This window comes from Marmota marmota, unplaced genomic scaffold (assembly GCF_001458135.2).
Source record: "Marmota marmota marmota unplaced genomic scaffold, marMar, whole genome shotgun sequence".
NCBI classification, from domain to species: domain Eukaryota; kingdom Metazoa; phylum Chordata; class Mammalia; order Rodentia; family Sciuridae; genus Marmota; species Marmota marmota.
This window is the reverse complement of record NW_025999853.1, coordinates 42,815,406-42,841,817: the sequence shown is the minus strand read 5'-3', so window position 1 is coordinate 42,841,817 and position 26,412 is coordinate 42,815,406. Positions and strand designations below refer to the sequence as shown.

The 26,412-nt window shown below is 36.5% G+C and overlaps 1 protein-coding gene across 3 annotated transcripts in view; it reads left to right on the top strand.

Annotated features, from left to right (window-relative positions):
- Srgap1 (SLIT-ROBO Rho GTPase activating protein 1) overlaps positions 1–26,412 on the top strand; it is a 283,699-nt gene that overhangs the window by 144,145 nt on the left and 113,142 nt on the right. For all 3 annotated transcript variants that reach the window (XR_007348677.1, XM_048805875.1, XM_048805869.1), the window contains exon 4: positions 16,545–16,607. Coding sequence is in view for 2 of the 3 variants with exons in the window: in XM_048805875.1 (XP_048661832.1) it covers positions 16,545–16,607 (63 nt within the window). In the remaining variant the exon portion in view is untranslated. The remainder of the gene's footprint in view (positions 1–16,544; positions 16,608–26,412) is intronic.

Sequence of the window (26,412 nt, the reverse complement as noted above, 5' to 3'; positions counted from 1 at the left end):
TCCATCACTGAAATATCCTCTCTGTTTTTGTATGGAGTGGTAGCCCTGGAACCCTGGTCAGGAACACTGTAGTTACCTTTGAGCATCCGTAGGCACTGTCAAACTTACAGTAAGGTTTGCTTGGCACAGACTCTCACATAACTCTCCCAACTGCAAGTTTCTCTTAGGATTATTCAGATCCTTTTTCATCAATTCACTGAGATATTTGAAGACCCTTTCTGCATAAAAACTAATCAGGAACTATCTCTCAAAGTCAAGCTCTACCTCCTATTTGGTTCTTATGACAAAATCTTGCATTAGGTACATATTTATAATGATGAGTATGAATAAAACAGAAGAATCATAATTCCTGTAAAATATGCTATAGTTTATTTATTCATTTATTAATAAATACTTATTATAGTTTTCTTCATCTCAGACATTCAATTAAAATCTTAATTTCTGAGCAGCATGTTAATTGTTCACATATATGGTAGAGAAGCCCCTTGGTACTTAGGACTTGGGGGTCAGGAAATTGAAACTTCAATAGATTATTAAGAGTTAGCTGGATGTGGCCAGAGAAACAAAGGAGTTGAAAACTGTCCCAGGATGAAACAACATGTGTGAAGAACCAGATGCATTAGAGAACTCAGATTTTAAGAGGAAATGGGATGTTCTTATGAGTGATTGAAAGAATGAGAGAGAGAACATGGCAAGAGACTAACTGGAGAAGTAAGAAGGAACAGAGATTAAAGATCCTGTTGCACAGTTTGAATCTATCCTAAGAGTAGTAGGAAAGCATTCACAGGTAAATGTGGTGGTGAGATGATCAACTTTTAATGTTCTTGGAGTATACAGAGTGCATTGAAAAGTGATATGATTACAGTCTTTAGATACTGACTTTGAAGCTGTTCAGATGAATCCAGATGGTAGAGGAGGACGTTTCCCACTGGGTGTGGCAGTAGAGATAGAAGTACATACAGATTTTGAGCAGTGTGTTGGAGACAGAATCTGTAGAGTCTAGTAATTGATTGGCTGGAGTGAGAGAGGAGAAGGGAAGAAGAGGTAACAAAGGAGACATCTAGGATTTTGTAGCTGTCAGGATGATAGAACATACATGGGAGGAGGAGGTTTGGGGCACAGAGACTATGATGGAAAGTGATGGTAGAGAAAATAATATGGTAGTTTGGCAATGTGCCTGTGCCTAACTAGGTAAAATTCCCATAAGAAGACTAAAAACTTCAGGAGAGATCAAACCTAGAGAGTTGGGAATCTTTAATATGTGGCTATCAATTAAGTCTTGGAAGTACTTGAGGTAACCAGGGAGAACCTATGGGGTGAGAAGGGAAGAATAAGAAAAGCTCTAGGAGGAACCAGGAATTAAAGGGTAAGAAGAAGAAAAGTATTCTACAAAGTGACAGAGAAGGGGCAACCAAAGAAGTAGGAAGAAACCCAGGAGCGTGAAATACCTGGGAAGATCAGCAAAGAAATTATGTCGAGGAAGAATGGTCAGGTTGACAAGGACTGAGGCATGTTCTGTGATTGTAGCCACAAAGGCCATTGAAAACCTTGACTAGAGCAATCTAAGCAGAACAGTATTGGTTGAGTAGTCAGAAAAGGGTGAGCAAGAAATTGTGGATAGTATCATCTAGAAATTTGCCTGTAAAGAAGAGAAATAATGAGAAATATTTGAAAGACACAGGATCAAAAGAAATTTCTTTGTGGTAATTTTTGGGGTTTTGGTGTTTTTCGGGAGGTGGGGTTTTAAGATGTGAGAACAGAACGAATTTAAAATGTTGGAGGGAAGGAATCATAAGAAGGGAGAGCTCCAAGGGCTAGAAGAGAATAGGAATAATTGATTGATCCAAGACTCTATAAAAGTGTCAAATAATGGTATCCAAAGGGCAGGCAGAAGGATTAGCGTTTGGCAAGAGACTCTGTTAGGAGAGAAGAAATGAGAGCTGGTGATGCTGCAGGTGGTTTTGCAGGTGAGGTAGCAGGGTACTGTGGGATGTTCTGTTCCAGTTTTTTTGTGACATTGGAAGTGTTACCATCTGATGAGCAAGAGGAGAGTAGACCATGGGGAGCATAAGATTTGCAAAAAGTAGAGAAGATTCTGAACAACCCCTTGGAGAGACTGAGGATTACAAATTTTTTAAATGTAATAGAAGAAAAATTTCCCACTTGAGAAAATACAAACAGTCTGAAAATAGATTATGAGTTTCATAAAAACGTACTGGAGAAAACACATAAATATATCTCAGTACTTTTGAGCTTCAAGCTTGGAATTCTACAAGCATCAAATAAACATATGCTCTTTCCCAAAAAGAACACGGATTAGGTCTTATATATAATGTTAAACATCAGAAAGGAATGGACCCGGGCTGGGGTTGTAGCTTGGAGGTAGAGCACTTGCCTCAAACACATGAGATCCTGGGTTCTATACTCAGTACCACATTAAAAATAAAGACAGTGTGACAATCTAAAACTAAAAAAAAAAAAAAAAAAATTAAAAAAAAGAAAGGAATGGACCCAAACCTACAAAAGCAACTGAAGGACAAGCTTATAATCCTAACCTTCTCTGTACAATCAAGTTGTTATTCATATTTGAAAGCAGTTGAATAATCTTAAATATATGCCATAGTATTTTGAATATATACTTGTTATGGTAGATCTGTTCAAAATGAACCCCAGTGATCCTCTCTTCCCCCATCTCTTAAGTAGCCCTCATCTACATTGACTTTTGGCTTGGCTATATATCTTGATGTGGCCAACATGATGATAGTAATTATGAAGCAAGCAGATTTTTTTGAAAATTGCTTGCCTTTTCTTGATGCTTTTGGAACCCTGAGACCAAAATATAAACAAGTCCTAGTTAGCTTGCTAAATGAGAAGCAAGACTACATAAAAGGCAACTGCATGAAAGGCAACTGAGGCATCCTAAGACAAGCACAGATTCTGGGTAAATGGAGTCTGCATAGTTCACTATGTCTTTCCCCCCAAGTGCATCTATGAAACCTGAACACAATGTCTGCAATAGCAGTTTGAAAACTCTAAAAATTAAATGGTGCATGAATTAGGGAAGAAAACCAGATTTTTAAATCCCACAAAATCAGCTGTAGGTTTCCCATTTTTGCACCCCTTCATTATCCTTCAGCCTAGAGGCAAGGCAGTTGGCAACCTGAAAGCAGACATCAGACATGAACATAGGCAACTCTCGGAGAAGCCTTGCATTGTGACTCAAAGAGCAGAAAAGGGAGAGTAAAGAATATTCCCAATCTTTTTTTTTTTTTTCAATTCTTCATGCTCCAGTCCCCAGACATCTCACAATGGCAACAGCAGTGGCAGTAGTGACAACAGTGGGGGCCCACAAGCACCTAAAACTCTCTGAGGAACTTTTCTCTCCAATCAGAGGAGCTGTGGTCCAAGAAGATGTAGTAAATACCTGTTATTTTATTTTCTCTTTCCATCTGCTGCCACTTACTCCATAAATTTCTTCATGAGCTCTTGAACTCCCAAGCTGTACATGAACAGGTCAGATCGTAAACAATCTACCTACCAAGAACTTTGAGAACTGAGCTAAAGGATAGGACTACTATCTGAGTTCCAGACTGACCAGTGGGTATTGAATATGCAGGAAAGATCTATAGGCACTGCACAGACATTGGACACAGTACTGACATTGAAACCACAACCCACAGAAGACTGATCAGAAATTGTGTCCTGAATCCAACTAGATTAATTTCCTGATAAAACAAAATGCCACATTTTCTATGTGATTTCAACACAACCCTGAGTCTCATAACATAATATTCAAAATATAAGACTACAACCCAAAATTTACTCAAGATATGAAGAACCAGGAAAGCCTCAACTCGATGGAAAAACAATAAACAGATACAAATTGTGAATCTATATAAATATTTCAATTATTTAACAAAGATTTTTAAAGCATCCATAATAAAATGTTCCAAAAAGTAAGAGCAAACACTTTTGAAACAAAGGAAAAGAAAGTGTCAGCAAAGAAAATAGAGGCTATAAAGAGGAACAAAATGGAAATGTTTGAACTGAAAAATACAATAACTGAACATTTAAAAACTCAATAGATGGGCTCAATAGCAGAATAAAACTAACAGAGGGAAGAAATCAGTGAACTTGAAGGTAGGTTAACAAAAGATTATCCAATCTGAACAACAGAAAGGAAAAAAAGACTAAAAGAAAAGAATGGACAGAGCTGGGGACATTTAGGACAATACCAGAAAAATCTAACATTTGTGTTATATCAGTTTTTCTGAAGGAGAGGAAAAAGACTGTGGTTCAGAAAAAAATATTTGAGGGCCGGGGTTGTGGCTCAGTGGTAGAGCACTCGCCTTGCACATGAAAGACCCTGGGTTTGATCCTCAGCACCACATACAAATAAATAAACAAAATAAAGATATTGTGTCCATGCATAACTAAAAAAATATTTTTAAAAAATTTGAAAAATGATTGCAAGAAATCTTGCCAAATTTAGCAAATGACATGAAGTAAATGGAGACTGGAGCATGAGGAATTGAAAAAAAAGATTGGGAATATTCTTTACTCTCCTTTTTCTGCTCTTTGAGTCACAATGCAAGGCTTCATGTCATTTGAAGTGAGACACTTCAAAAAGCTCATCAAAATCAAACTAGATAAACTCAACAAAGTTCACACTCAGATACATTATAATTGAACTGAAAACTAAAGATAAAAAAAATTATTGAAAGCACCCAGTGAAAAATAATACATTATTTATGGGGGAGCATCAGTTCAAATGGCTGTGGAGTTCTCTACCCACTAAATGCTACCACCACCTTACAGTTGTCACAACCCAAAATGTCTGCAGACATTGCCGCATGTTTTCTGTGGGCAGAATTGACCCCAGTTAAGAAATGCCAATCTAAATTAATCAATTCCCCCATCCTCCCAAACAGATTTCTTTAAAAGAAATGTTCCCTTTTGGTTTGTTTTTCAATGATAGAGTTTATAAATTTCATGCATATGGTAGGTCAAACTTTACTTAGCCTTTCACTACCTATAAAAAAGGAATAAGAAATATTACTCATTACCAGATTTATTCAGGTTCAGTTATTAATAAAAGATCAGCTCTTAATCAAGTTCATTTCCAAAGAGCCATAGACACACTGAATCCTTACCCATTCTTCTCATCCAAGAAGGAATTTGCGGTTGTAAGAAGAGAACTAATGAGGACAGAACATTTCTAACATATGTCGAGGTGTCTGCAGTTGGGATCAACAACTTCTAGAGAGACCTAAGAACAGTATTCTGGTTGTCAGCCAAGGTTTCTCACCATTTGGAGACTGTTTTAATTCTGCATCGTAGGATTCTAAAAGATTTCCAGCAGCTGCAAGAAATGCCAAATTGGGGGAGATTGCACATATAGCAAATATTTGAGTTAAGGAACACTTGTGATACCTTGGATTATAACAACCCCAAATATGCATTTACAGAATAGATACTGTATATGACTGTCAGATTTATTTTAGTTCCTTTTCAATCTCAAAGAAAAATTTTTTATTATTAGAAAAGCAGTTAAATGGAAATAAGAAAATTTACCAACTAATTATGTGGTCAGAGCAACCTAGAAACCTATAAAAATAAAATATTTTGACACTGGGTATAGGAACTATTTACATTGAAAAAAACAGTAATGGTCAACAAGTACTAGAAAAGAAATACATGTAGCATTTTTACTTTTTAAAATTTAATCATTTTAAGTGAGCACAGAGAACCACAATTGGCTAGTGCAGTAGCTTGGCTAGAGTAAACATGTACTTTTTATTTCTTCAGCTTTAAAGATGGAGATTGCAGGGGTCTACTAAAATAATAAATTTTATTATTCGGCAAGTTCTAATCATATGCTGAACTATGACAAATCCACTGTAACCTCTCTGTGGGTTTAGACCGACTCCACAGAACAGAGCCATTGCAGGTAACAGCAAGTCACCACAAAGCATGTGTTGCCTCCTAATCCTCCCAAGATCTTAGCCTTTTACCCAGGAAGATAAAGAAAATATACTTCAATACCAGTGAGCAGTCATCTGGGAGACAAGGAGAAGCCATTCTGATTTCTTTATTCATTTTTTTTTTCTAAAATGAAGCTTAACTTCACTGAAATCAGCTTTCTTTTCCAAAACAGAGCAAACATTCTATTTCTCAATTCATTCAACAAACCTTTGTTGATACCTTTTTGTGATAGGCACAGTGGCAGGTAGGTGCTAAGTACATAAAGGTAAGATGCAAATTTTCAATTCATACTCGACAGGAGCTTAGAATGTAATAAGGGAAGGAAGTGTAGACATAAAAATCACCATCTAAACTGGTAACTGCTCTTACAAAGATAGAACATATTATCACAGAGGACTAAGTGAGACCTTCTCTGCCAAGGAAAAGGAGAATGTCTGCACAGAGGGACATTCAATCAAGCTCTTCAACTTAAAGTTTTATAGAGGAATTGGGGGAAGTAAATTCTTCTGTACAGAGACTAGCACAAGGACAAGGTCCTGGATTTCTGAGAGGCAGGCTGTGGGAAGGTACAAGAATTTCTGATCTCAATTTGAGGAATTGGTGTATGTTTCACCTAAGCAACTGAGAATGCTGGGAGAAATGTTTAAGAAGAGATAGAACACATTCAGCTTTGTTTTTTGAAAGCAATGTTAAGAATCCATTGGAATGGGAAGGAACTTGTCTTGGGAACCTCGTAAGGAGGCTGTGGGATTAGTAATCTGCATGGTAATGTTGACTGTGTCATGTGAATTATGGCTAAAGCATAGTTCCATGCTTGGAATGACACTATCTTCAGAAAGTTCTCATCCATGTAGATTAAGAATAAACTGAATAGATTCCTACCTGTAACTTAAGTCCAGAATATTGCTATTCAGTCCATCCAAATAAAATTTTCTTAAGACTTGAACTCCATTAGCTGATGGCTCTCTGACCTATTGAGGGGTGGGGATCTAACCATGATTCCAAGATTCTCGGGCTTACAGTAATTACAGAGATATGGGTTTGGAAAGATTCTGGAGACCAGGGCCATTGCAAGTGACTACAAGTCACTAAGAAGTATTTGTTGCCCCCTAGTCCTCCCAAGACCTAGCCTCCACCCCTGGAAGTATAAGGAAGAGGGAATACCACTAGCTACAAACCAATAAATAGTTACCTGGGAGACAAGGAGAAGTCATTGTGATTTCTTTGAGCTGTGTCATAGAAGGAATAGTTGAAGACATTAGGAATATGTAGTACAGAGAAAGTGAAGTCCTAGCTCTTCAAACATTTGTAGTCCTGTCCTATAGGAGATGGCACAGGCACACTAACTCTATAAGGGTATGGGTGTGAAGAACAGTTGGTAGAACTTAAACAGAGACAGGTGTTTACTTTATCCTAAGACAGATCTCCTAACAGCTCTGCATTCTGTAGTCAGCAAGTGCTTGACTTGAAGAATGTGCTTTGTTGTGGTTCTGAGATAGTCTCTGAAATGGACTTCATCCTCCTTAATATAGTATCACAAGTGCAGCTAAGTATTTCAGAATGCAAGTTTTGACTTAGAATTGACTAAGACATTCCAATTCAAAAGCTGATAAACACTATTTTACAGTATTTAGAAAAACAGAAAGTGACTTAACAAGATAAACCAAACATGATACTAGCTGATAATAACATCATAATACCAGAAAGGACTAAATGCACCCTGTTAAGCACACAACAGTGGGTACCATGTTTAATCCTCATAACCGCCCTGTGGAGTACATACTGTGATCCTCTCCATTTTACAGATGAGGAAATAGCTTAGAGAAGTTAGATATTTAATCTGACCTTGGCCTATCTTGAAGGCCCAGGGTTTTTTTGCCTTTCAAATGAATAAATATGCACATGCAAATTCCATGTGTATTTCCCCATGAGCCACAAGGACTTTTGTTTTTGGTCTTTAGTTGTTTTAACTTTTCTAGTTGCGCTCAGCAAGCCAAGTTCTTGGTGAAAAGAATTACTCTCTAGGGATTTCTTTTTCTGTTCCTTACCTACTTTTCCTTATTATATTCATTGTGAGTTTGGTAGATTGGTAAATTAACTATAATTCTGAGATGGTGCTTTTAGGCTAAATATCAACCTTTGAAGGAAATTTCTGACACAGGTTAAATTCTGAAAGATGAATTCATTTATAAAGAAGAAATTGAGAGTTTGGTTCAGGAGTTATATATTTTGATTTGTTTAAATTGATTGAATAAGAATAATCCAAATAGGATTGAAATTGCTTTGTTCACCTCTTCTGCTAGATTGTGAATCCAGTTTTCTATGTTTGTTTGGCATTTGGAAGGCCCTCAGGAAGACCTGGTAGGAGAGGGTAAATGCATGAATGAGTATGTGAGTTGATTTGTTTTTGTAGATCATCTGCTATAGTGCTAAATAAGACAAAGGTCATGGGCTTCCTACACATGTGGTACAGTTTGCTTCACCATGGACTATACTCATAACCCCAGCTAACTGTGCCATAGATGTGAGTGCTTAGTCCCCTGGGGAGCACTGTGACAGGATCTCTGCACAATCACGGTTGCTTTAGGTGAGAAAGCCAATTGGCTTTATAGATAATGTAGTAAACCCAGGTTGATGTTTTAAAGAAAACATATTACAGAAACTATAAGAAATTTCTAAGAAAGCAAAGCTATAAAATTTTTATAAAGTTCAATGTATTGAAAAATGATCTGAAAATAATATTTTTTATTTTCTTAATTTTCTTAATTATATTACAACTCATTCTGATTTTAATTGAGTCAGTTTATTTACATCAGCCACTGAGAGTTTATACTTAATTAATTCTTAATTTAGTGGCACTGAGAAGGTATTTCCAATTTATCGCCATTTTGAATAAGTAACCCTAGCTTGAAAAATTATGTTTCTTGAATAGTTAAGAAAAATGAAAATAGGATTTTAAATTTCAGTCTCAAATATCTATCTGTTCATGTCCTGTTTGTACCTGGGAGGTCATAAGTGACTTTGAGTTAGGTGGCAACCTTTCATGTTGCCACTCATGGACTGAACACAACACCTGTACACGAGACTTTTCCCCTCCATTTGACTACCAATGACATTAACAAGTGTTCTAGGAGATGCCCCACATATTTTCCTTTAGAATTAAATTTTGTCTGATTTCAAAATGAAGTTCTAGTTCCCTTGTGTCTAGGACTCTAACTTTTCCACATTTTCTAGTTGCACGGCATAATATCTAAAGGTCCCTACTCTGGTAAAGATCTCATGATGGATGGCTCCTGCCTGGGGATAGAGTAAATTGTAAGGCTCATTGTATGATCTAATATTTAGTTTTAATTTCAGTAATTATAAAACTATGTCCCTGGATAGAAGGAAAATGTGCAGAGACACTGTACATATTATCCAGAAACTTGGCTTAGATCATTAAACCCAACCCAGATTTCACCATTAGGCATTTTGGAAGAAACTGTTGCCTCTGTCTTCAGAGTTTACTTGAATTAAAGGAATCTATTATTATAAAGACACATGAACATGAGCTTTGGAAACTTTTAAAGTACATACACAGTGGAGGCATGGCTTGACTCCTTCAACCAGAATTTACATCCAAAACCAACTGACCATAAGACACTAAAATCATTTGAAATGCAGTCATTAAATATTTAATCTGGTTTTCCTCTTTCTCTCTCACCTCTACTCTGACTCAGCATAAAGTTAAGATTCCTTGACTGGTAATCACAATAGATTTACTTTAAAAATATCTCTGCGAGTCTCTGGGATTGGTCATTTAACCCAACAGAGATCGCTTGATTGATTGTGCAATGTATTCACATGTGGTTGTATTATGCTCTTTGTTTTGTCCTCTCTTTTCTTTCTGGAAGGTTCCAGGGAGCAAACCAGCAGTCCTCTATTAACCAGTCTGGCCGGGACCCACCCAGAGTAGCAATTACTCTAGCACTCCTTATAGAAAGCTGGCAGCTGCTATGGTTGGAGCTTGTCCCCCAAGGGTCATGTGTTGGAGGCTTGGTTCCAGTGTGGAGAAGGGAGAGGAGGTGGGACCTTTAAGAGGCGGGCCTACTTGGAAGGTCCTGAGATCACTGGGGAAGCTGACCTCAGAAGGGATTAATGTAGCTCTCCTAGGATTCCTGAGCTTTTGCAAAATCAAGTTGTTACAAGAACAAGTCCAATCCCTGAATCACTGTCTAGATTCTTGTTTATTTATCTATGTGATCTCTTTCTACACATGCACTCCTGACAACGTGATACCATCCATCATGAGATCTTTACCAGAGCTGAGCCAGTACTGGTGTCATGCCCTCTTGAACCTCCAGAACTAAACCTCTGATCTTTATAAAGTTGCTCAACCTCAGGTAACAACAGCCTGTAGCAACAAAACATGGGCTAATACAACCTGTCTGGCTCCTGTGTGAGATGGTGAACTCTATAGGACACAGACTTGAATCAGCCTGGGTCTCATTCATTCCACAAACATATGCAGTGCCCACCATGTGCCAAGCACCAAAGCAGGCCCTGGGAATACAAAGAGGATTAGGATGCGGTCCCTGCTCTCAAAGAAATGTGATATGAGGAGAAAAAGAAATGTGATAATTAAAATAATAATATTTTGTGTTAAGTATTTAGGAAGGACCTTTCCAATAAAACCCTGTGACATAAAGACTACTAAGCATTTCTTTTTTTACAGTGAGAAAACTGAGGCCTCACAAAGCTATTTAACTTGTACACAGAGTGTAAGAAGATAGTTTGAACACAGGCAGTTCAATTTTAGAGTTTGAACTCTTAATCACTAAATTATACAGCCTACGGATGATAAATAAATGTATTATAAAAACCACAATACAGGGAGTATCTATTTTTTCTCTGGGTGACAAGGCAAACTTACAAAAGAGTTCTCACAGGGTAGCATGTAGGATTATATCAGGTACAAGGAAGGAAAGTGAGTCCAGCAGAGGAGGGAGGGATATCAAAGTTGGACCTGGGAGTTAGCAGTTGGTGAGCAGGCTGGAGGGCAGGGTCTGAGATTTGTACAATGTGAAGGAGATGAGTTATTCATGGGTAGTTATGGGAGAATTAAAAAGTTGGAGCGCTATCCTAAAAAATATAGTAAGCCTTAAAGGATTTTAATCAAATAAGCATAATTGGATTTTTAAAAATTGTAGTGACATACAGAAAAATGGATCAGCAGGGTAGCCAATAGATAGGATTTTTGACTTCTTCAAGGAAAAGTATCTAGTTTAGTCTTGGATAAACCTCAGATTTCTGACTTAATAACATTGTGCTTCTAGAAGCCATATTAACTCATAATAAACCTCCTAAAAATAATTTTTCAACATATGTCAAGGGGCTACAAATGTTTTTTGTTATTGTTTTTTGATTTTTTTTTATTTTTTGGCAGTGCTATTGGGTGAAACAGGACCTTATGAATGCTAGGCAAAAGCTCTATCACTGAGCTACACCTTAGCCAAAAATATTCATACGTTTATCCTCACAGTTTCACATATAGGAAATGATTTAAGCAAATAGCACAAACTATAAGATATGTCTTTAGACCAGCATTCATGACGGCAGTGCAGAGTGCTTAAAGCATATTGAATTGCAGTACCACGCTACCTGCTGGCTAGAACAGGTTTGCTGTCCCCCACTTTCTTGTATTCACCATCCTAGACCAAAGATGAAAAATGGTTGACTTCACCCAGCTAATGGAAATTAAATATTCATGGCTTTGCCTCCTGTGCAATGACTATTCTCTCAAAAATGATATTTATGAGCACTGCAACTATACTTTAAAGAGTGACAAGAAAGATTTTTGCCAACCCAAATGATTGCACATACTTTGGCAAAGAAGAAAGTGCCAAGAAAAACCTTTGAACAGATAATAAAGTTGAATGTGTACCAAGAGCCCATTTTCATGACCTTGAAAATATTGTTCCATTTCTTACTATTGACCTTTTGTATTCATTAAATGGTCCAAATTTCTCTTCAGCCATATATATATATATATATATATATATATATGTAATTATATATTAATAAAAATGTATTTTTTAAAAAATTTAGAAACAGCGTCTCACTGAGTTGCTTAGGGCCTCACTAAGTTGCTGAAGCTGGCTTTGAACTCCTGCCTCAGCCCCCCAACCCTTGGGATTACAATTGATATTCTTTATTCTTGTTTCATGTTTTCAATAGAAATTTAAAATAATAGTTCTAAAGAAGTCTTTTGTGTTCTTTGGTATTTTGTTGTAAATTTTGACTATGTTGTGATTTGTAATATTTATTCAGTATTTCATATTATAAATCTGATTGCATGCATGAGAAATTTGTATTTAAGTACTGATTAAATGAGAATATAAAATAAAGAATTTGGGGCTGGGATTGTAGCTCAGTGGTAGCTCACCTAGCGCTCACCTAGCATGTGCGAGGCCCAGGGTTTGATCCTCAGCACCACATAAAAATGAATAAATGAAATAAAGGTATTGTGTCCAACTGCAATGGAAAAATAAATATTTAAAAATAATAAAAATTAAAAATAAAATAAAGAATTTATAGCCTAAAAATGGTGAAATTTAATGATTAAATTATTGACTGATTGCAAATAGTGGAAACAATAATATGAATAGTTTTGTGAATCAAATTGTAGTTGCCTGAAAATTGTATGAGTTCATCAAAAAATTTATGGTAATTTGAAAAAGGAGAATACAAAAATATATTTGATTATAATGGAATGATTAGAGTTGAGACCTATAGTTAGATAAGCTAACTTGAAGGAAATACATCAAGTCACAATGATGGTCATTTTGTCCTGTTCTCAGTTTTTCTAGTATTCTTCAATATACTTCATATATTTTCATAATGGAAAAAGATAAAAACTTTAGAGCTCTTAATTTTGAATTTACATTTGAGATATCTGAAACATCAGTATGGCAATAGTAAATAATTGGAAATAGGTCTGGAATTTCATCCCGGGCTTATATGCTGGAGACATAATGTTACTAAAATAAAGTTAACCATTTTCTTTCCCCTTGGGTCAGAATCCCAGTGAAACATATTAGAAGTTTTACCATACTTTCAACTTCTGTCTCATGTTAATAGAGAGGTGAAACCTCTTCTCTTTTCCAACTCTATCCCTGAAGCAATTGAAAGACCCTCTTTTCTTTCTCTGTATAAAAGTAATTTTAATCAGCTAATCTCAAATAACATAGAAAATACTTTATTTCAAACATATTATTTCATAATTTTTTTCTCTTATACAAAAGGAACATTCATTGCTTCCTTCAGATCAGTATCATTTTTCTGCCATGGCAGTTTTGTTTAAGGGTCAAGGGTCTACTCACACTCTTTTCCAGTTTTGGATGAAATAGAATCCAGAGGCATGTGCACCCTCTTGCATTTTGATGGACTTTAACAATCCAGGTATTTTCTAGTTAGATTTCAGTTCATTAATTTGGTACACCTGTATCCTAAGTGCTATAGCAACTGTGTTTTGACTTAAAGATTGCTTCTTTTGAGGTCCAGAATATTCTTTAAAATGCTTATTCTCTCATTGCTACTATAATAAATTGGAGACATATCTAAACTGGGGTGGGGTACATGCTGTGGTCCCTTTACTATTCCCATGTCATGAGAATACAGCCCTGCCCCTAGCATTCAGCGATCGATTATATTGTGTTCATCCCAAGTATTCGTGAATACAAGGATGTGTGAATTCATGTTTCACATAAACAAGTCCATCTGAGACCTCAGTCCAGTTTTTAACAATCTTTACAGACCACAGGAGTGGTGGTGGGAAGAAGATGGTTAATGGGTAGAAACTGAGTTCTGTGGCAGAAGGGTAACAAGGTTTTCCCTACTGAAAAAACTCCCCACCAACTTTTCACAAAATCTAAAACTCTCACCAGAGCTCCTTAAGGGCCTCTTTCATAAATTGCATGTACCATGTTGGCTTGAGGAATTGTCCATTTCCTAATGTGTTTCTTTAATTTCTTCTTTACCACTAGTAGTAAAATCCCCAAGCAAATGGAACATAGGAAGGTAAGTTTAGCATATGTACCTGGTGCAGGAGTAGAGACATAAGAAAAGTCTAAAAGTGGAGCACAATATTAGGGGGCCCTTCAAAGTTAGGGGGCACCTGGAGGAATCTAAAGGCCCAGGGCAGTTCTAGCAAGTACCTCTTGCAGAGAATTCAATGGATAAATGCCCTATGAGACCAAAACAAGGGAAAGTATGATGTGTGCATTAGAAACTGGGGGAAATTAAATAACTATAATATTTATGGAGTGTCTATGCATGTTAGGTCCCATATTAAGTGTCATGCATATTTTGTCCCATTAATGCTTATAACAACCCTCTGAGGTAGGTGCAGTGGCTGTATTTATTTTACACAGGAAACTGAGATATAGGGGTATTCAGAGTCCTTGCTTTTAGGCATTATGCTATAGTGCCTTCAGACAAACTTAATATATTTGAGGGGACAGGTGAAAGAAAAATATAAGCGTATGCTTGGAAGAGTAAGTCTTTATCTGATGCTAGATTTCTTCTACCTCACTACCCACAGTCACATAAAATGTGGAACATACAAAGAACTATCTTGCTTATTCTGTTTGGCCCACCGTAGTCTGGAGGATACTTGTGACCACAAATCAAAGTCTTTAATCTGACCCTAAATATTCTTGGTTTGAGGTTAATTGAACCCAAGGGATTTTTGTTGTTGTCGTTATGTTCTGAAATCTTAGCCAAGAAATATTTTCTTTTCGGGCTTGCTACCTGAAACGTAGATAACTGAGCACAGCTACTTGGCCTTTGATCCCATTAGAGAGTTCTAAATTGGTGGCCCAGATCCTTGAATGAAATCTGATATTAAAATAACACCAAGCTGAAATCATAGGAGATTGTAGTGTAATACCAAGACTTGGGAGAAATAAAATGAGTTTCAGCTGGCTTCATCTGCCCACTTGTGACTCTCCTTTCACTCTGGAGTGATTCCTAGCCCACAGCCTCACATATCAGGGACCCAGCAAAACATAAAACTCCTCTTATGACCAATTGAGGGATTTTAGAAGCTGTCAAAGCTTAGAAAACAGCAGCAATGTCTTCAGGATCCCCAAGAAAACCCAGTGACAAATGCTGCCAGTAAATTTGAATTTCTCTTTTCTGGTGTCATCTTCCCTCAATATTTTATCTTCCATGAATCTTCAATTCATCACGTTTGGCTTTTTACTGAGTTCTGACCCAAAAACTTTATGTTTGTAGGTGGACTCAATTTCCTTTGAGTCCCAGAATTTTTTAAAGGGTGGTCTATGGCCTTTCCTTTCTGTCCTTTCAGTGGTGACCAGCAGACCACTTAAGCAAATAGAGTAACTATTTCAGCTATTTCAGGCATACAGTATTTCAGCTTGTTCTTAGAGTCATTTAACAAGTATTTGTTTGAAGCTTCTTATGGGCAGCAAGGCCAGAGCTAGGTGAGACCAAGAGCTACCTTAACTTCTATGTCCTAGATGCTCACTCACTAAGGCAGAATGGATAAAGATATGACCCCTACCCTCAAAACTGATGTTCCAGTAGGAGGCACATGAATGAACGTGTGGATATTCTTGTTACCATCTCACTGCGGATTAATTCTGGTACACAGTTTTTCCATTCTCTGTAGCTGATGACATCGTGAATTCAAAACAGAAAGAAAAAAAAGTTGTTTGAATATGGTTTCCTTTAAACTAACTTACAGATTGTGCTGAAAACAATATTCAAATGCTCTTCTGTCAAACTCTCAGGATGAGCCTAGGGAAGAGTATTTTAAATACTGTTTTTCACCAGCAAGGTAAAAGAATGCAACTCTCTGCTTTTGTGTCTTTTAATAAAAAAATAACATTGCAGAAATAAAGTATGTGGATTTTAAGTGAACTTCATCTTACTACTTTGAAAGTGCTTTCTTCAGATTATAGTCAGTCAGATCCATATTTTGGACAGGAGAGTTAATGTCCGCTTTGTTTTCAAACTTAGCTTTTTGAGAATTTCACTGCAAAATTCCTTTGTGATGATACCGAGGAGGGAGAGACTGAATGCTGGAGGTCATCTTTAATGACTTTAGCCCTGTTGCTCAACTTTGAAGCCAGCATGATGCTTCACCCTGCTTGCTTTTTATCTCTCTTGAAAATCTGATATGGATGGGAGGGGAGCCATCCTGATAGTCCACTTGCCACTTGCTTGCTTCTGTCCATCCTGCATTGTTTAGTATTAAGAAGGGCCATTTGGCTGAAGATGTTTATTATACCAGGGACATGCTGGCTTTATCTCTACATATATACATATATTTTTATATTTATACATATTTATATGTGTGTGTGTGTATGTAGAGAGAGAGGTATGTAGGTATATATATATATATAGAGAGAGAGAGAGAAATATGCAGATATATAAATATAAATATATTTATCCTGTTTTCAGTCAGTGGGACTTTTAATATACATATATATAATTTATAAACAAGTTTCTGTTACATTTTCAAATATTCTTTCTTAATTTCTTCTTGATTACAGAGCAAAGAGATTGCATTTCAACTTCATGAAGATTTAATGAAAGTTCTTAATGAGCTTTACACGGTAAGCACTTAATTTTTCTTCTATTGCAAGAATTCTTGGTTTAGCTTTCGGATTTGGAGAAACATTGTTCATTTTATAACTTAATGCAAGCCAGAGTGCCGGTGGGTGCTCTTCTGGTTGAAATATAGGACCAGGTGGATGCGTGCACACCACCATATGCATGTACTGTATTCCTTTGCCTCTCTCCTGATTTGGAAAGACTGCACGCGCGCGTGCACACACACACACACAGAATTAGCATACTTTAAGAAACCAGAGGCAAGGTGCTTTATAGGATATTAGTAAGACATGTTTATAATTGGTTGGATTATATGGATCTGTGCACATATTCAATTCCAGAATATTTTGTTAAAAATTGTTGTCATTCTGGGACTTGAGAAATTTAGAGTTGCTTTATTCTGGGTACTTTAATTTCTTTTTCTTTTCTTCCGCTGCCCCTCCCACTTCAGTTCAATTAATTGTTTGGTGAATGGATTAATTTATTAAAATTACTTTTGTGAGATATCTATTTTTCCTTCCTTATAATAATTTGCTTTAATTAAAAATATTCTATTTAGGTTATTACATATGATCTTAAGAAATTAAATTATTTAAAATAACATTAGAAGAATATTTCTAGGGTCTGAGAAGGGTGCAGTGGGAGTAGAAAATGGAAATTAACAATTCACAATATATGCATATTAGGAAATATCCCAGTGTGTCCCATTTAAGTGTACAGTTGATATGTTGATATTATAATAAAATATTTTAAAATAGAAAAACAATTGTTTTTAAAACTAATACCAATGATGTAAGTTGGAATTAATGATATGCTATCTAAAATTTTTTTATACTGCATTATCATATTTTTAAACATGTTTTCCTTTCAGAGGTTTTGGGGAACTTTTTATTTTAAAAGAAAATAACATAATGAGAAATGAGAATATAATTTATCCTAATGATAAATATTTACATTTTTATTGCACAAGATTACTTGAATTTTTCTTTAAGAAAAACTAAAACTGAAACATTATTAAAATGTGATTCTTGATTTTTATTTCAAGTTCTATTTGTTCCTAAAATCCACATGTATAAAATGTGATTTAATGAATTAAATTTTTAGTGTTCCACTGATAACTTCTAAATTAAGTTATAAATTAAACTTCTATAAGAGGAGTGATATTTTTACAAAATGAACTTTATTTTTTGTATATGTATGATGAATATATATTTTTATAAAGCACATTTGCTACCTCCATGTTATAAATTGAATTGATTGACTTCAGCGTGTTAATTCCTCTTTAGAAATGTTAAATTGTACATGTAACCTGCAAACCCCTCATGTTATAAGGTCTATCTATAGTCCAATTAATTTTAAAAAGAGTTTTAGATTATAAAGGCCAATTACCTGTCCATACTTGATATGACTTGTTAATTTCTGACAACTCAAGATATGAGCCATTTCTGGAAGTATTATCATTTAAAAGTTAAATGAGCATTGTGCTTCTGAGACTTCAAGAGAACAAACAGAAATTCTCTTGTTACCTGTCATTGAATTGTTTTAAGATGAGAACTTCATGGTACTTTCCTTGTGGTTCCCTTTGCTTGAACGTTGTTTCATCTAGAAATAGAAACCATCCTTAATACTTTAAAAAATAAACAAGTCTGCTGGTTATCACAGCATTATGGACAAAAGCCTGTTGATGTTGGTCTGAAACTAGCCAGAGTAGCAGAACATCAAGGTATACTTGATCATTGCATGCAAGAAAAGTCAGAAGGAGGGCATGAGAATTGTCTCTCAGTGAAGGATGTATAGAGAGAAATTTCTCCTAGATCCATCCCATTGACTGGACTTAGACATTTAGCAGACTTCACGTAGTTGGATCAAGTTCACTAACACTTTCTCAAACCTCTAATCAACACCAGTCTGAAAGCCTGAAGGAGCCAGGTTCCTGGAAAGGCTACCAGGATTTGAGTGACCCTGTCAGAGTCATTTAACTTCTCAGAATCAGTGGAGGAATTAACGGATAGAGAAGAGAGGCAAAGAGGTTTTAATTATGTCATGTGTAGATCACTTTGAGCTCCTGGGGAAATATTTTGCTTTAATCAGAGACACTGTTCAGCCAAGACAAGTGGTCCATTCAACGGAAAAAGAACTACCTTGTCTACCTACCTACCTCTTTCCCCCAAACCCTCCTTCTTTTCCTTTTTCCCTTCTTCCCTCAAACACACCTACTCTTGTTGCTCTAAAAGGAAATGCCCTTTGGTCTTTTCTTGCACTTTATATTCGGATACACAGATTCTTGTTCAGATGAAATCTATGAAGAGTAAGGTGAGTTATGTTTTACACAGTGGACCAAGAGTTCAAGAAGGGTGGTTATCACCATATTCTGGTTATAAACAAATAAACTGGTTTCATCGTGCATAGAATTTTGTATAGCAGATGATGTACCAATGATTGCTGAAGTTATAGATATAAACCATGTAGCCTCTAGGAATTGAGGATGCCATTTAATTGCTTGACAGACAAATATTCACTACTCATTCTCAATCCTTGAAACTCCTTGTGAGTTGAAGGTGAACATTGAGAAATATGCTAGCTGCTTTATACCAGTGGAATATTTTAAGTTATGATCAACTTTAGTGGTAGATGATGGTCTTATGTGTAGGCTTGTTTACTCCAAATTATGGCTTCTACCACAATTGCTGATATTCCAAACTTTGATCAGAAAACTTTATCTCAAATAAAATACAAATGCCCGGGAAGGCAAATAAAAAGAAATGACTTAGGATCACTTCTACTTTAGAACTTAAACTGAATTTGATCAGTTCAGGTTGTCTAAATGATGTGATAGATACATGGTGTGATGAATTATAGATTATATAATAGAACATGAAGTCTGAGCTTGTGAGTAGGAGAAAGAAGATGGTAACTCAGAGTGGTTTCTGAAATAGAAGGAATGGCTTTGAAGTGATGCACCTCCATTTGAATATTTTTGCCCAGTTTTGCTTTTACTTAGGGGGAGGGGGAAAAAACGCCTCAAGATAGTGTCAGGCCTCCATTTGGATTTTTAAACTACCACCAGGGACAGCCAAAGCAGTTAAGATTAAATCAGCCTTGAGTAACAGAGATGTACTCAAAATAATGGCATGAAAAAAGTAGTTTATATTCTCTCATACATAATAAAAATCAAAAGACGGGCACCCAGAGCTGGTATGTTACAGAAAGTTACATAAAGCCATCTAAAATCAGGCTCCTCTCTCTGATAGGTGGATGCTAACACACAATAAGGAAGAGGTAGGGAAGAATAGAAGTACTTTGGATTAGACAAAGGGGAATGAAGGGAAGGGAGAGGGGATAGGAATAGGAAAGACAATAGAATCAATCAGACATAACTTTCGTATGTTCACATATGAATGCACAACCAGTATAACTCCACATCACATACAATCACAAAAAATGGAAAGTTATGTTACATGTATTTATGATACGTCAAAACACTTCCTACTTTCATGTATAACTAAAAAGAAAAAATTAAAAAAATCAGACTCCTCCTAATTCACTCTTCAGAGAAGCCCAATTGCAATATTTGTCCTTATGGTTCAATATAGTTCAATAGTTTCTAGAACTTCAGCCATTACCTTTGTGTTCCCTGAAACAGAATGGAGAAAAGAAAGAGGGCTGGCCCCTTGTCTTTCAAGGAGACTTAATGAAAGTCTTACATTACTAAACTTTTGCATTCAGCTTATTTATCAGAATTTAGAACATGGTCCTACCAGGCTGCATGGAGATCTGGAAATTACAGTTTTTAACTAGCTAGCTCATTGCTAACCAGTTTTGTTTTTTTTTTATAGGGATTCTGACAATTTGAAAAATAATGGGAGTTATTTATAGATAACTAGTCAATCCTGCCAGAGTGGCTAACATTGATTGTATGTTTATTATGTATGTGTTAGTTTTTGTGCTGTACACATTACTTAAACCATCTTAATTGATATAGTATTGCTAAGAGATGGCTATTCTTGTTATCCTCATTCTACAGAAGAAGAACTTAAGAGCTGAGAGAGGCTTGCCCTAGGTTGTACGGTACATAGGAAAGTGGAATTTCAAGTCTGGATCTGGTTCCAGAGCCTATGTCCTTTACTGTCATTTTACTTCTGTTGCTATAGTTTTGGGGAACCATTTCTAAATAAGATCTCTAAATGTTAATGCCTCCCCCACAACAAAGAATAATTAAGCAGTTTATCACCTGCTCATTTGTATTTTTTAGCATCCATGGCATTAATGTTGCTTTAGTAAAAACGTTTTAAGTGAAAATTTGAACATGTGTCTCAATGGCAACCTGTACTTTTTAGAAATGTTAATTTAAATATCTAACAGATGGAACTCATTGTGCAAAAAAAGTGAAAGGGTGAACCAAATTGTCAGACTCCCTTTTTGAGTCAAATCTGCTAATTCACTTCCTTTTGAGTTGAATACTTAAATGAGAGCTAAAGGATAGAATCAGCTAATTTGAGAGCAAAGAAGCCAGGGAGAGTATTATGCTATAATGAAATAAAAATGACCAAACTGGCAGTCGGCAAACTTGAATCTGAATCCCAGTTACAGTGACAGCTAGCTATGTGGCCCTTGCTCGTCATCTGTATTACTGGGTTCTCTAGAGAAACAGAACCAAATAGAGTATGCGAATGTGAGTGTGTGTACAAGGTGAGGTATTATAAGGAGCTGACTCTCACAGTTATAGAGGATGAAAAGTCCCAGGATCTGCAGTTGGCAATCTGGAGACCCAGGAGAGCAGTGGTGTTAAGTTCCAGTCCAACTCCACATCTGAAATCAAAAAACCAATGTCCCAGCTCAAAGATCATTACACAGAGAGAATGAATTGTCTCTTAGCCAGCCTTTTTGTTCAATGCAGGCCATCAGTGGATTGCATAAGGCCCAGCTACATTGGGAGGGCATTCTGCTTTATTCAATCTACTGATCCAAATATCAATCTTGTCTGCATACATTTTTACATACAGACCCTGAATATTTTTGACCAAATAATCAGGCACCCCAAGGCCTAGTCAAGTTGACACACAGAATTATCCATCATGGCATTGGATGAGGCATCAGAGAAGGGGAAGGGCCAAGGCTTAAATCACAGCCCTGTCACTTTCTGGGTGCATGTGACCCTTTGCCTCAGTTTTTCATTTGTAAAATGGAGCTCATAATAATGACCAACTCTTAGAGTTAGTAAAAGAATAAACATTGTGAAGACTTATTGATTCATTCAATGCACATTTTTGAATGCTTCCTTTGCCAGGCACTTTTCAATGTACTGGCAATACAGTTGTGAATAAAAACAGACCAAATACTTCCGCTCAGACTTTTATATTCCAATGAGGAGATACAGACAATAAACAAACAACAACAAAAAGTCTAAAATGGCAGGTGTAAGCACTAAGAGGAAGAACAAAGCTGAGTTAATACAGGTTAAGCATCCAGAACAATGCCTGGCACATAGTAGATGCTTACCAAATGTTAGCAGTCAGCGTCATCCTCCTCATCTCTTCCTCGCTATCAGTGGAGTGAGGATGGTACCAACTCACAGATTAAATGCAAAGATCAAGGCTGATGTTAATATTAATTACAGATGGTTTTCACATATAGACAAGCAGAGTGTTCTTTATCCAAAATGCTTTGAGACCAGAAGTTTTTCAGATTTGAGGGTTTTGTAGATTTTGAAATAGTTGCATAGACTTTACTTGTTGGACATCTTTAGCCAAAAATCCAAAATGCTTCAAAATCCCCCAAATTTTTGAGCATCTTGTCAGCACTCAAAAACTTGGGAAATTCAGGGCTGGGGCTGGGCCTCAGTGGCGGAGTGCTTGCCTAGCTTATATAAGGCACTGGATTTGATCCTCAGCACTACATAAAAATAAAAAACAAATAAAATAAAGGCATTCTGTCCATCTACAACTACAAAATAAAAAATCAGATTTTGGATTTTCAGAGTAATGATTCTCAATCTATGTGTGCATGTGGTTTTGTTATTGTTTTTGCTTCAGTGAATATTTGTTCAAAAAGAACAAGGAAGATAACTATTCTAAGAAAACTGAATCAATAGTAAATGTTAGTAGGTCTGCACTGAGGAGTAGGATAGTGAAAGGTAAAAATAAACAATGATGACACAAAGGTCACAAGGAGCATTCAAACCAAAATTTTCCTTCATTTAGCCCAGCAAAACATCATCATGAGAACATAATGATTTTTAAGTAATGATTTTTAGCTTGTCCCAATATCAAAATCTCAACAGGGTATGCAATATTCTTTTAATTACAAATCGTAATTTGCAATTATTTGCCCTCCATTAATTCTTTGCCTTGCCTAGGCTCCACAGCATTTTTACGAAATAGAGTTTATGTCCTCAGTAAGCTAATTCTAATAAAGATTAACACAGAAGTCATGATAAATGCACATGAAATTGATTGTTCATTATGTGTCATTGATTATCACACCCTCTGTGCATCGCTGGCACACATGGCTAGCCAGACCTGAGGTCATCCATCCTCAAGTCCCATTAAATCACAAGGAAGAGAGCTGAGAACCAGAAGATTTATTCCACCCTTACCATCAATCAAGCCCATTATCTGTTCATTTCTCACGCCAGCCCTAGGAGGCAGGTATCCTAATTCCAGTTTTACGAACAGGAAACGGGACTCTAAATAATTAGCTCAGGATCACATAGGCAATAAATGACTCTTCTAAAATCTAAACCCAGTTCTGTTTCCAAAGCCCATTGACTCCCCATTAGACAATTATCTAGGGAAGTCTGTGTGGGAGGAGAGAAAAGCCGGGATGGATGGAAACTGATCTAAAGAATAGATGGGATTCAAGGTAAAACACCTTTTGCTTATAAAATCTTTTCCAGACTGTTCTATGAGTTACAAAATGGACAAACCCACGTGGTTTTGCCTGTTTGGGTTCAATATTAGGATGTGTTCATTCTGGGTACCTCTTAAAGACATACCATTCATTTAGCTTTACTACCTGTGAAGGTGTCAACTTTGCCTGTCAATGGCTGCTGCTGAGAATCCACTGTCTTGTTCCAGTTGCTTGTTTTTCTTTCTTTTGCCTAACAAATGTAAATGGTGGGTAGAACCCATTCCAGAGGCAGCTTCAAACCCAGAGGCTGCCCAGCAATTTGTTCCAGGAGTTTTTAGGGAAACAGAATTGCCAGTGAGCTCAGAATCCACTCTGGCCTTTACAACATAAAAAGAGCTACTTATTTTTTTAGAGGAAAGATGCTGCTTATTATATTGAGCTCTTCCTTTAAAACTCAGCTCAGAGGACTGTCAAGGACAGCTTTCCATTGGATTCCATGAGCCTCCCACAAGCCTGGAGCTAAGGCTTCCTCTCTAAAAAGGAAACAGCCCCAAGGCAAGGTTGAAAAGTCACTGTGAAAGAGCTCCAGACACTTGCCACCTGATATCAGAAGATTTTTCTCTGAGTGAGCCTCAAAGAGGTTTTTATTTTATTTTTTATTTTTTAGTTAAGTATTTATTTTAGCTCAAGGGCATTTCGAGTATTTGAAATATATATTTCTGTAGTGGAAATGAAAATTCTCTCCTTAGCGAGGACTGCAAAAATGCCTGTATCTCAGAACAAAACACTAAACAAAGGGAAATATGGAGTAAAACTTTCATTAAAAGGCTCCCAAATTGTAAACCTCTTTGGAATACTACATCCTCCATGATGCCACCTGGGAAACATTTTTTCAAACCTATCTATTTCGAGATCATGGGTGGACGAAGTGTTTCCATGGGCTTCGATTGCCAGACACTTGGATGGAAAGAAAGGGGATCATATGACTTCCTGCCAACAACCTCTGAATTCTAATCTTGGCTTTGACACAGACTGACTTTGGGAATTTAACCAACTTCCTTTTTCTGGCCAAATGATTGGATTTTATAAAATTACCATTTCAAGGAACCATAATGACAGCTGTTTGATAAGAACTTTAATGTAGATGTCTCTTAGGACATCTTGTTAATTAATAATGCCAACTGCTCCCTAGCTTCTGCATGGAGTTATTTTCTTAATAAGGTTTGAAACTTAGTTAATGTTGGTGCTTTTGGACCACAGGTATAGTTGTTTATAAGTGTGAACAATATGAACTCCCCTCCCCCCAAAAAATATTTGGCTTAAAAATGAAAATGTTGGGCTGGGGATGTGGCTCAAGCGGTAACCCACTTGCCTGGCATGCGTGTGGCCCGAGTTCGATCCTCACCACCACATACAAACAAAGATGTTGTGTCCGCCGAAAAACTAAAAAATAAATATTAAAATAAAAAAAAATGAAAATGTTAGCCAGGCACAGTGGCCCACACCTGTAATCCCAGTGGCTCAGAGGCTGAGGCAGGAGGATCAAAAGTTCAAAGCCAACCTCAGCAAAAGTGAGACTAAAAGTGAGCTAAGCAACTCAGTGAGACTCTTTGTCTCTAAATATAATACAAAATAGGGCTGAAAATGTGGCTCAGTGGTCAAGTGCCCCTGAGTTCAATCCCCAGTAACCACCCTCCACCCCCAACAAAGAAAAGTGCTCAAATAATCTACTAAAACAAAACAAAAAAAACCCTACAAAATATTTCATATTAAGAATCTTTATCACTGGGCACAGTGGCACATGCCTATAATTCCAGCAGTTCAGGAGGCTGAGGCAGAAAGATCACAAGTTAAAAGCTAGCTTCAGCAACTTAGCAAGGCCCTAAGTAACCCAGTGAGACCCTGTCTCCAAATTAAAAAAAAAAAAAATTTTTTTTAAAAAGGGCTGGGGATGTGGCTCAGTGGTAAAGCACCTTTGGGTTCAATCCCTGGTCAAAGCTTTATATANTTAGCATCCATGGCATTAATGTTGCTTTAGTAAAAACGTTTTAAGTGAAAATTTGAACATGTGTCTCAATGGCAACCTGTACTTTTTAGAAATGTTAATTTAAATATAATACTAAATATATATGACACATGCCAAAACAAAGAATAAATCATGAGCATTTTCCTTAAATTTAATCTCTCAAAATAGGCCAGGAATGTTGACCAATATTAATGTAAAAATATCATGTGAAGCAAATCAAGATCTAAACCAGTTGTACCAGAGGATACAATTAAACCTCTGTTAGTTCATGATTTTCTAACTCACGTGATAATCTGAATTTAATACTGTTGTAGGCCAATAGAATTTTAGCATTATAGGGGCCTTTAGAAATTATCAAATTAACCTCCTCATTTTGGAAGAATATCACAAAACCCAGAGACATTAAGTGATCTACTAAAACCCCAGAACTAATTTATAGCCAGGCTGGAACTGAACTCAGCCTTTATTTTAATTCAGAAGAGTAAATAGGTTCCTGGGAGGTGTGTGCTGCTGTACCAGTACTGGTTCAGGGTTTTCACCATGGCAGAAGTGCTAAAGTAAGGACATGATAACAACTAACCTTTGTGCCAGGTACTATTTTAAGCATTTTACATAATTAGCTCTTAAAATTCTTGCAGTAGTCCTATGAGGTATGTAAGGCACACAGATATGTGGTACCTTGCCCAAGATCACACAGCAAGGAAGTCTCAGACCAGGCTGAGTCTGTGCTCTTAGCCTAGTACTCTACTCTCTTTTTTATTAGTGAGTATAAGGTAAAGCAGATCATTACAGTTACCCCTCTATATCGATGGGTTCTGCATCTGTGAATTCAATCAACCATAGATCAAAAATATTTGAAACAAAAATACTTCTCTACTGAACACATAGAGACTTTGTGCTCTTGTTGTTTCCTAAACAATACAGTGTAACTA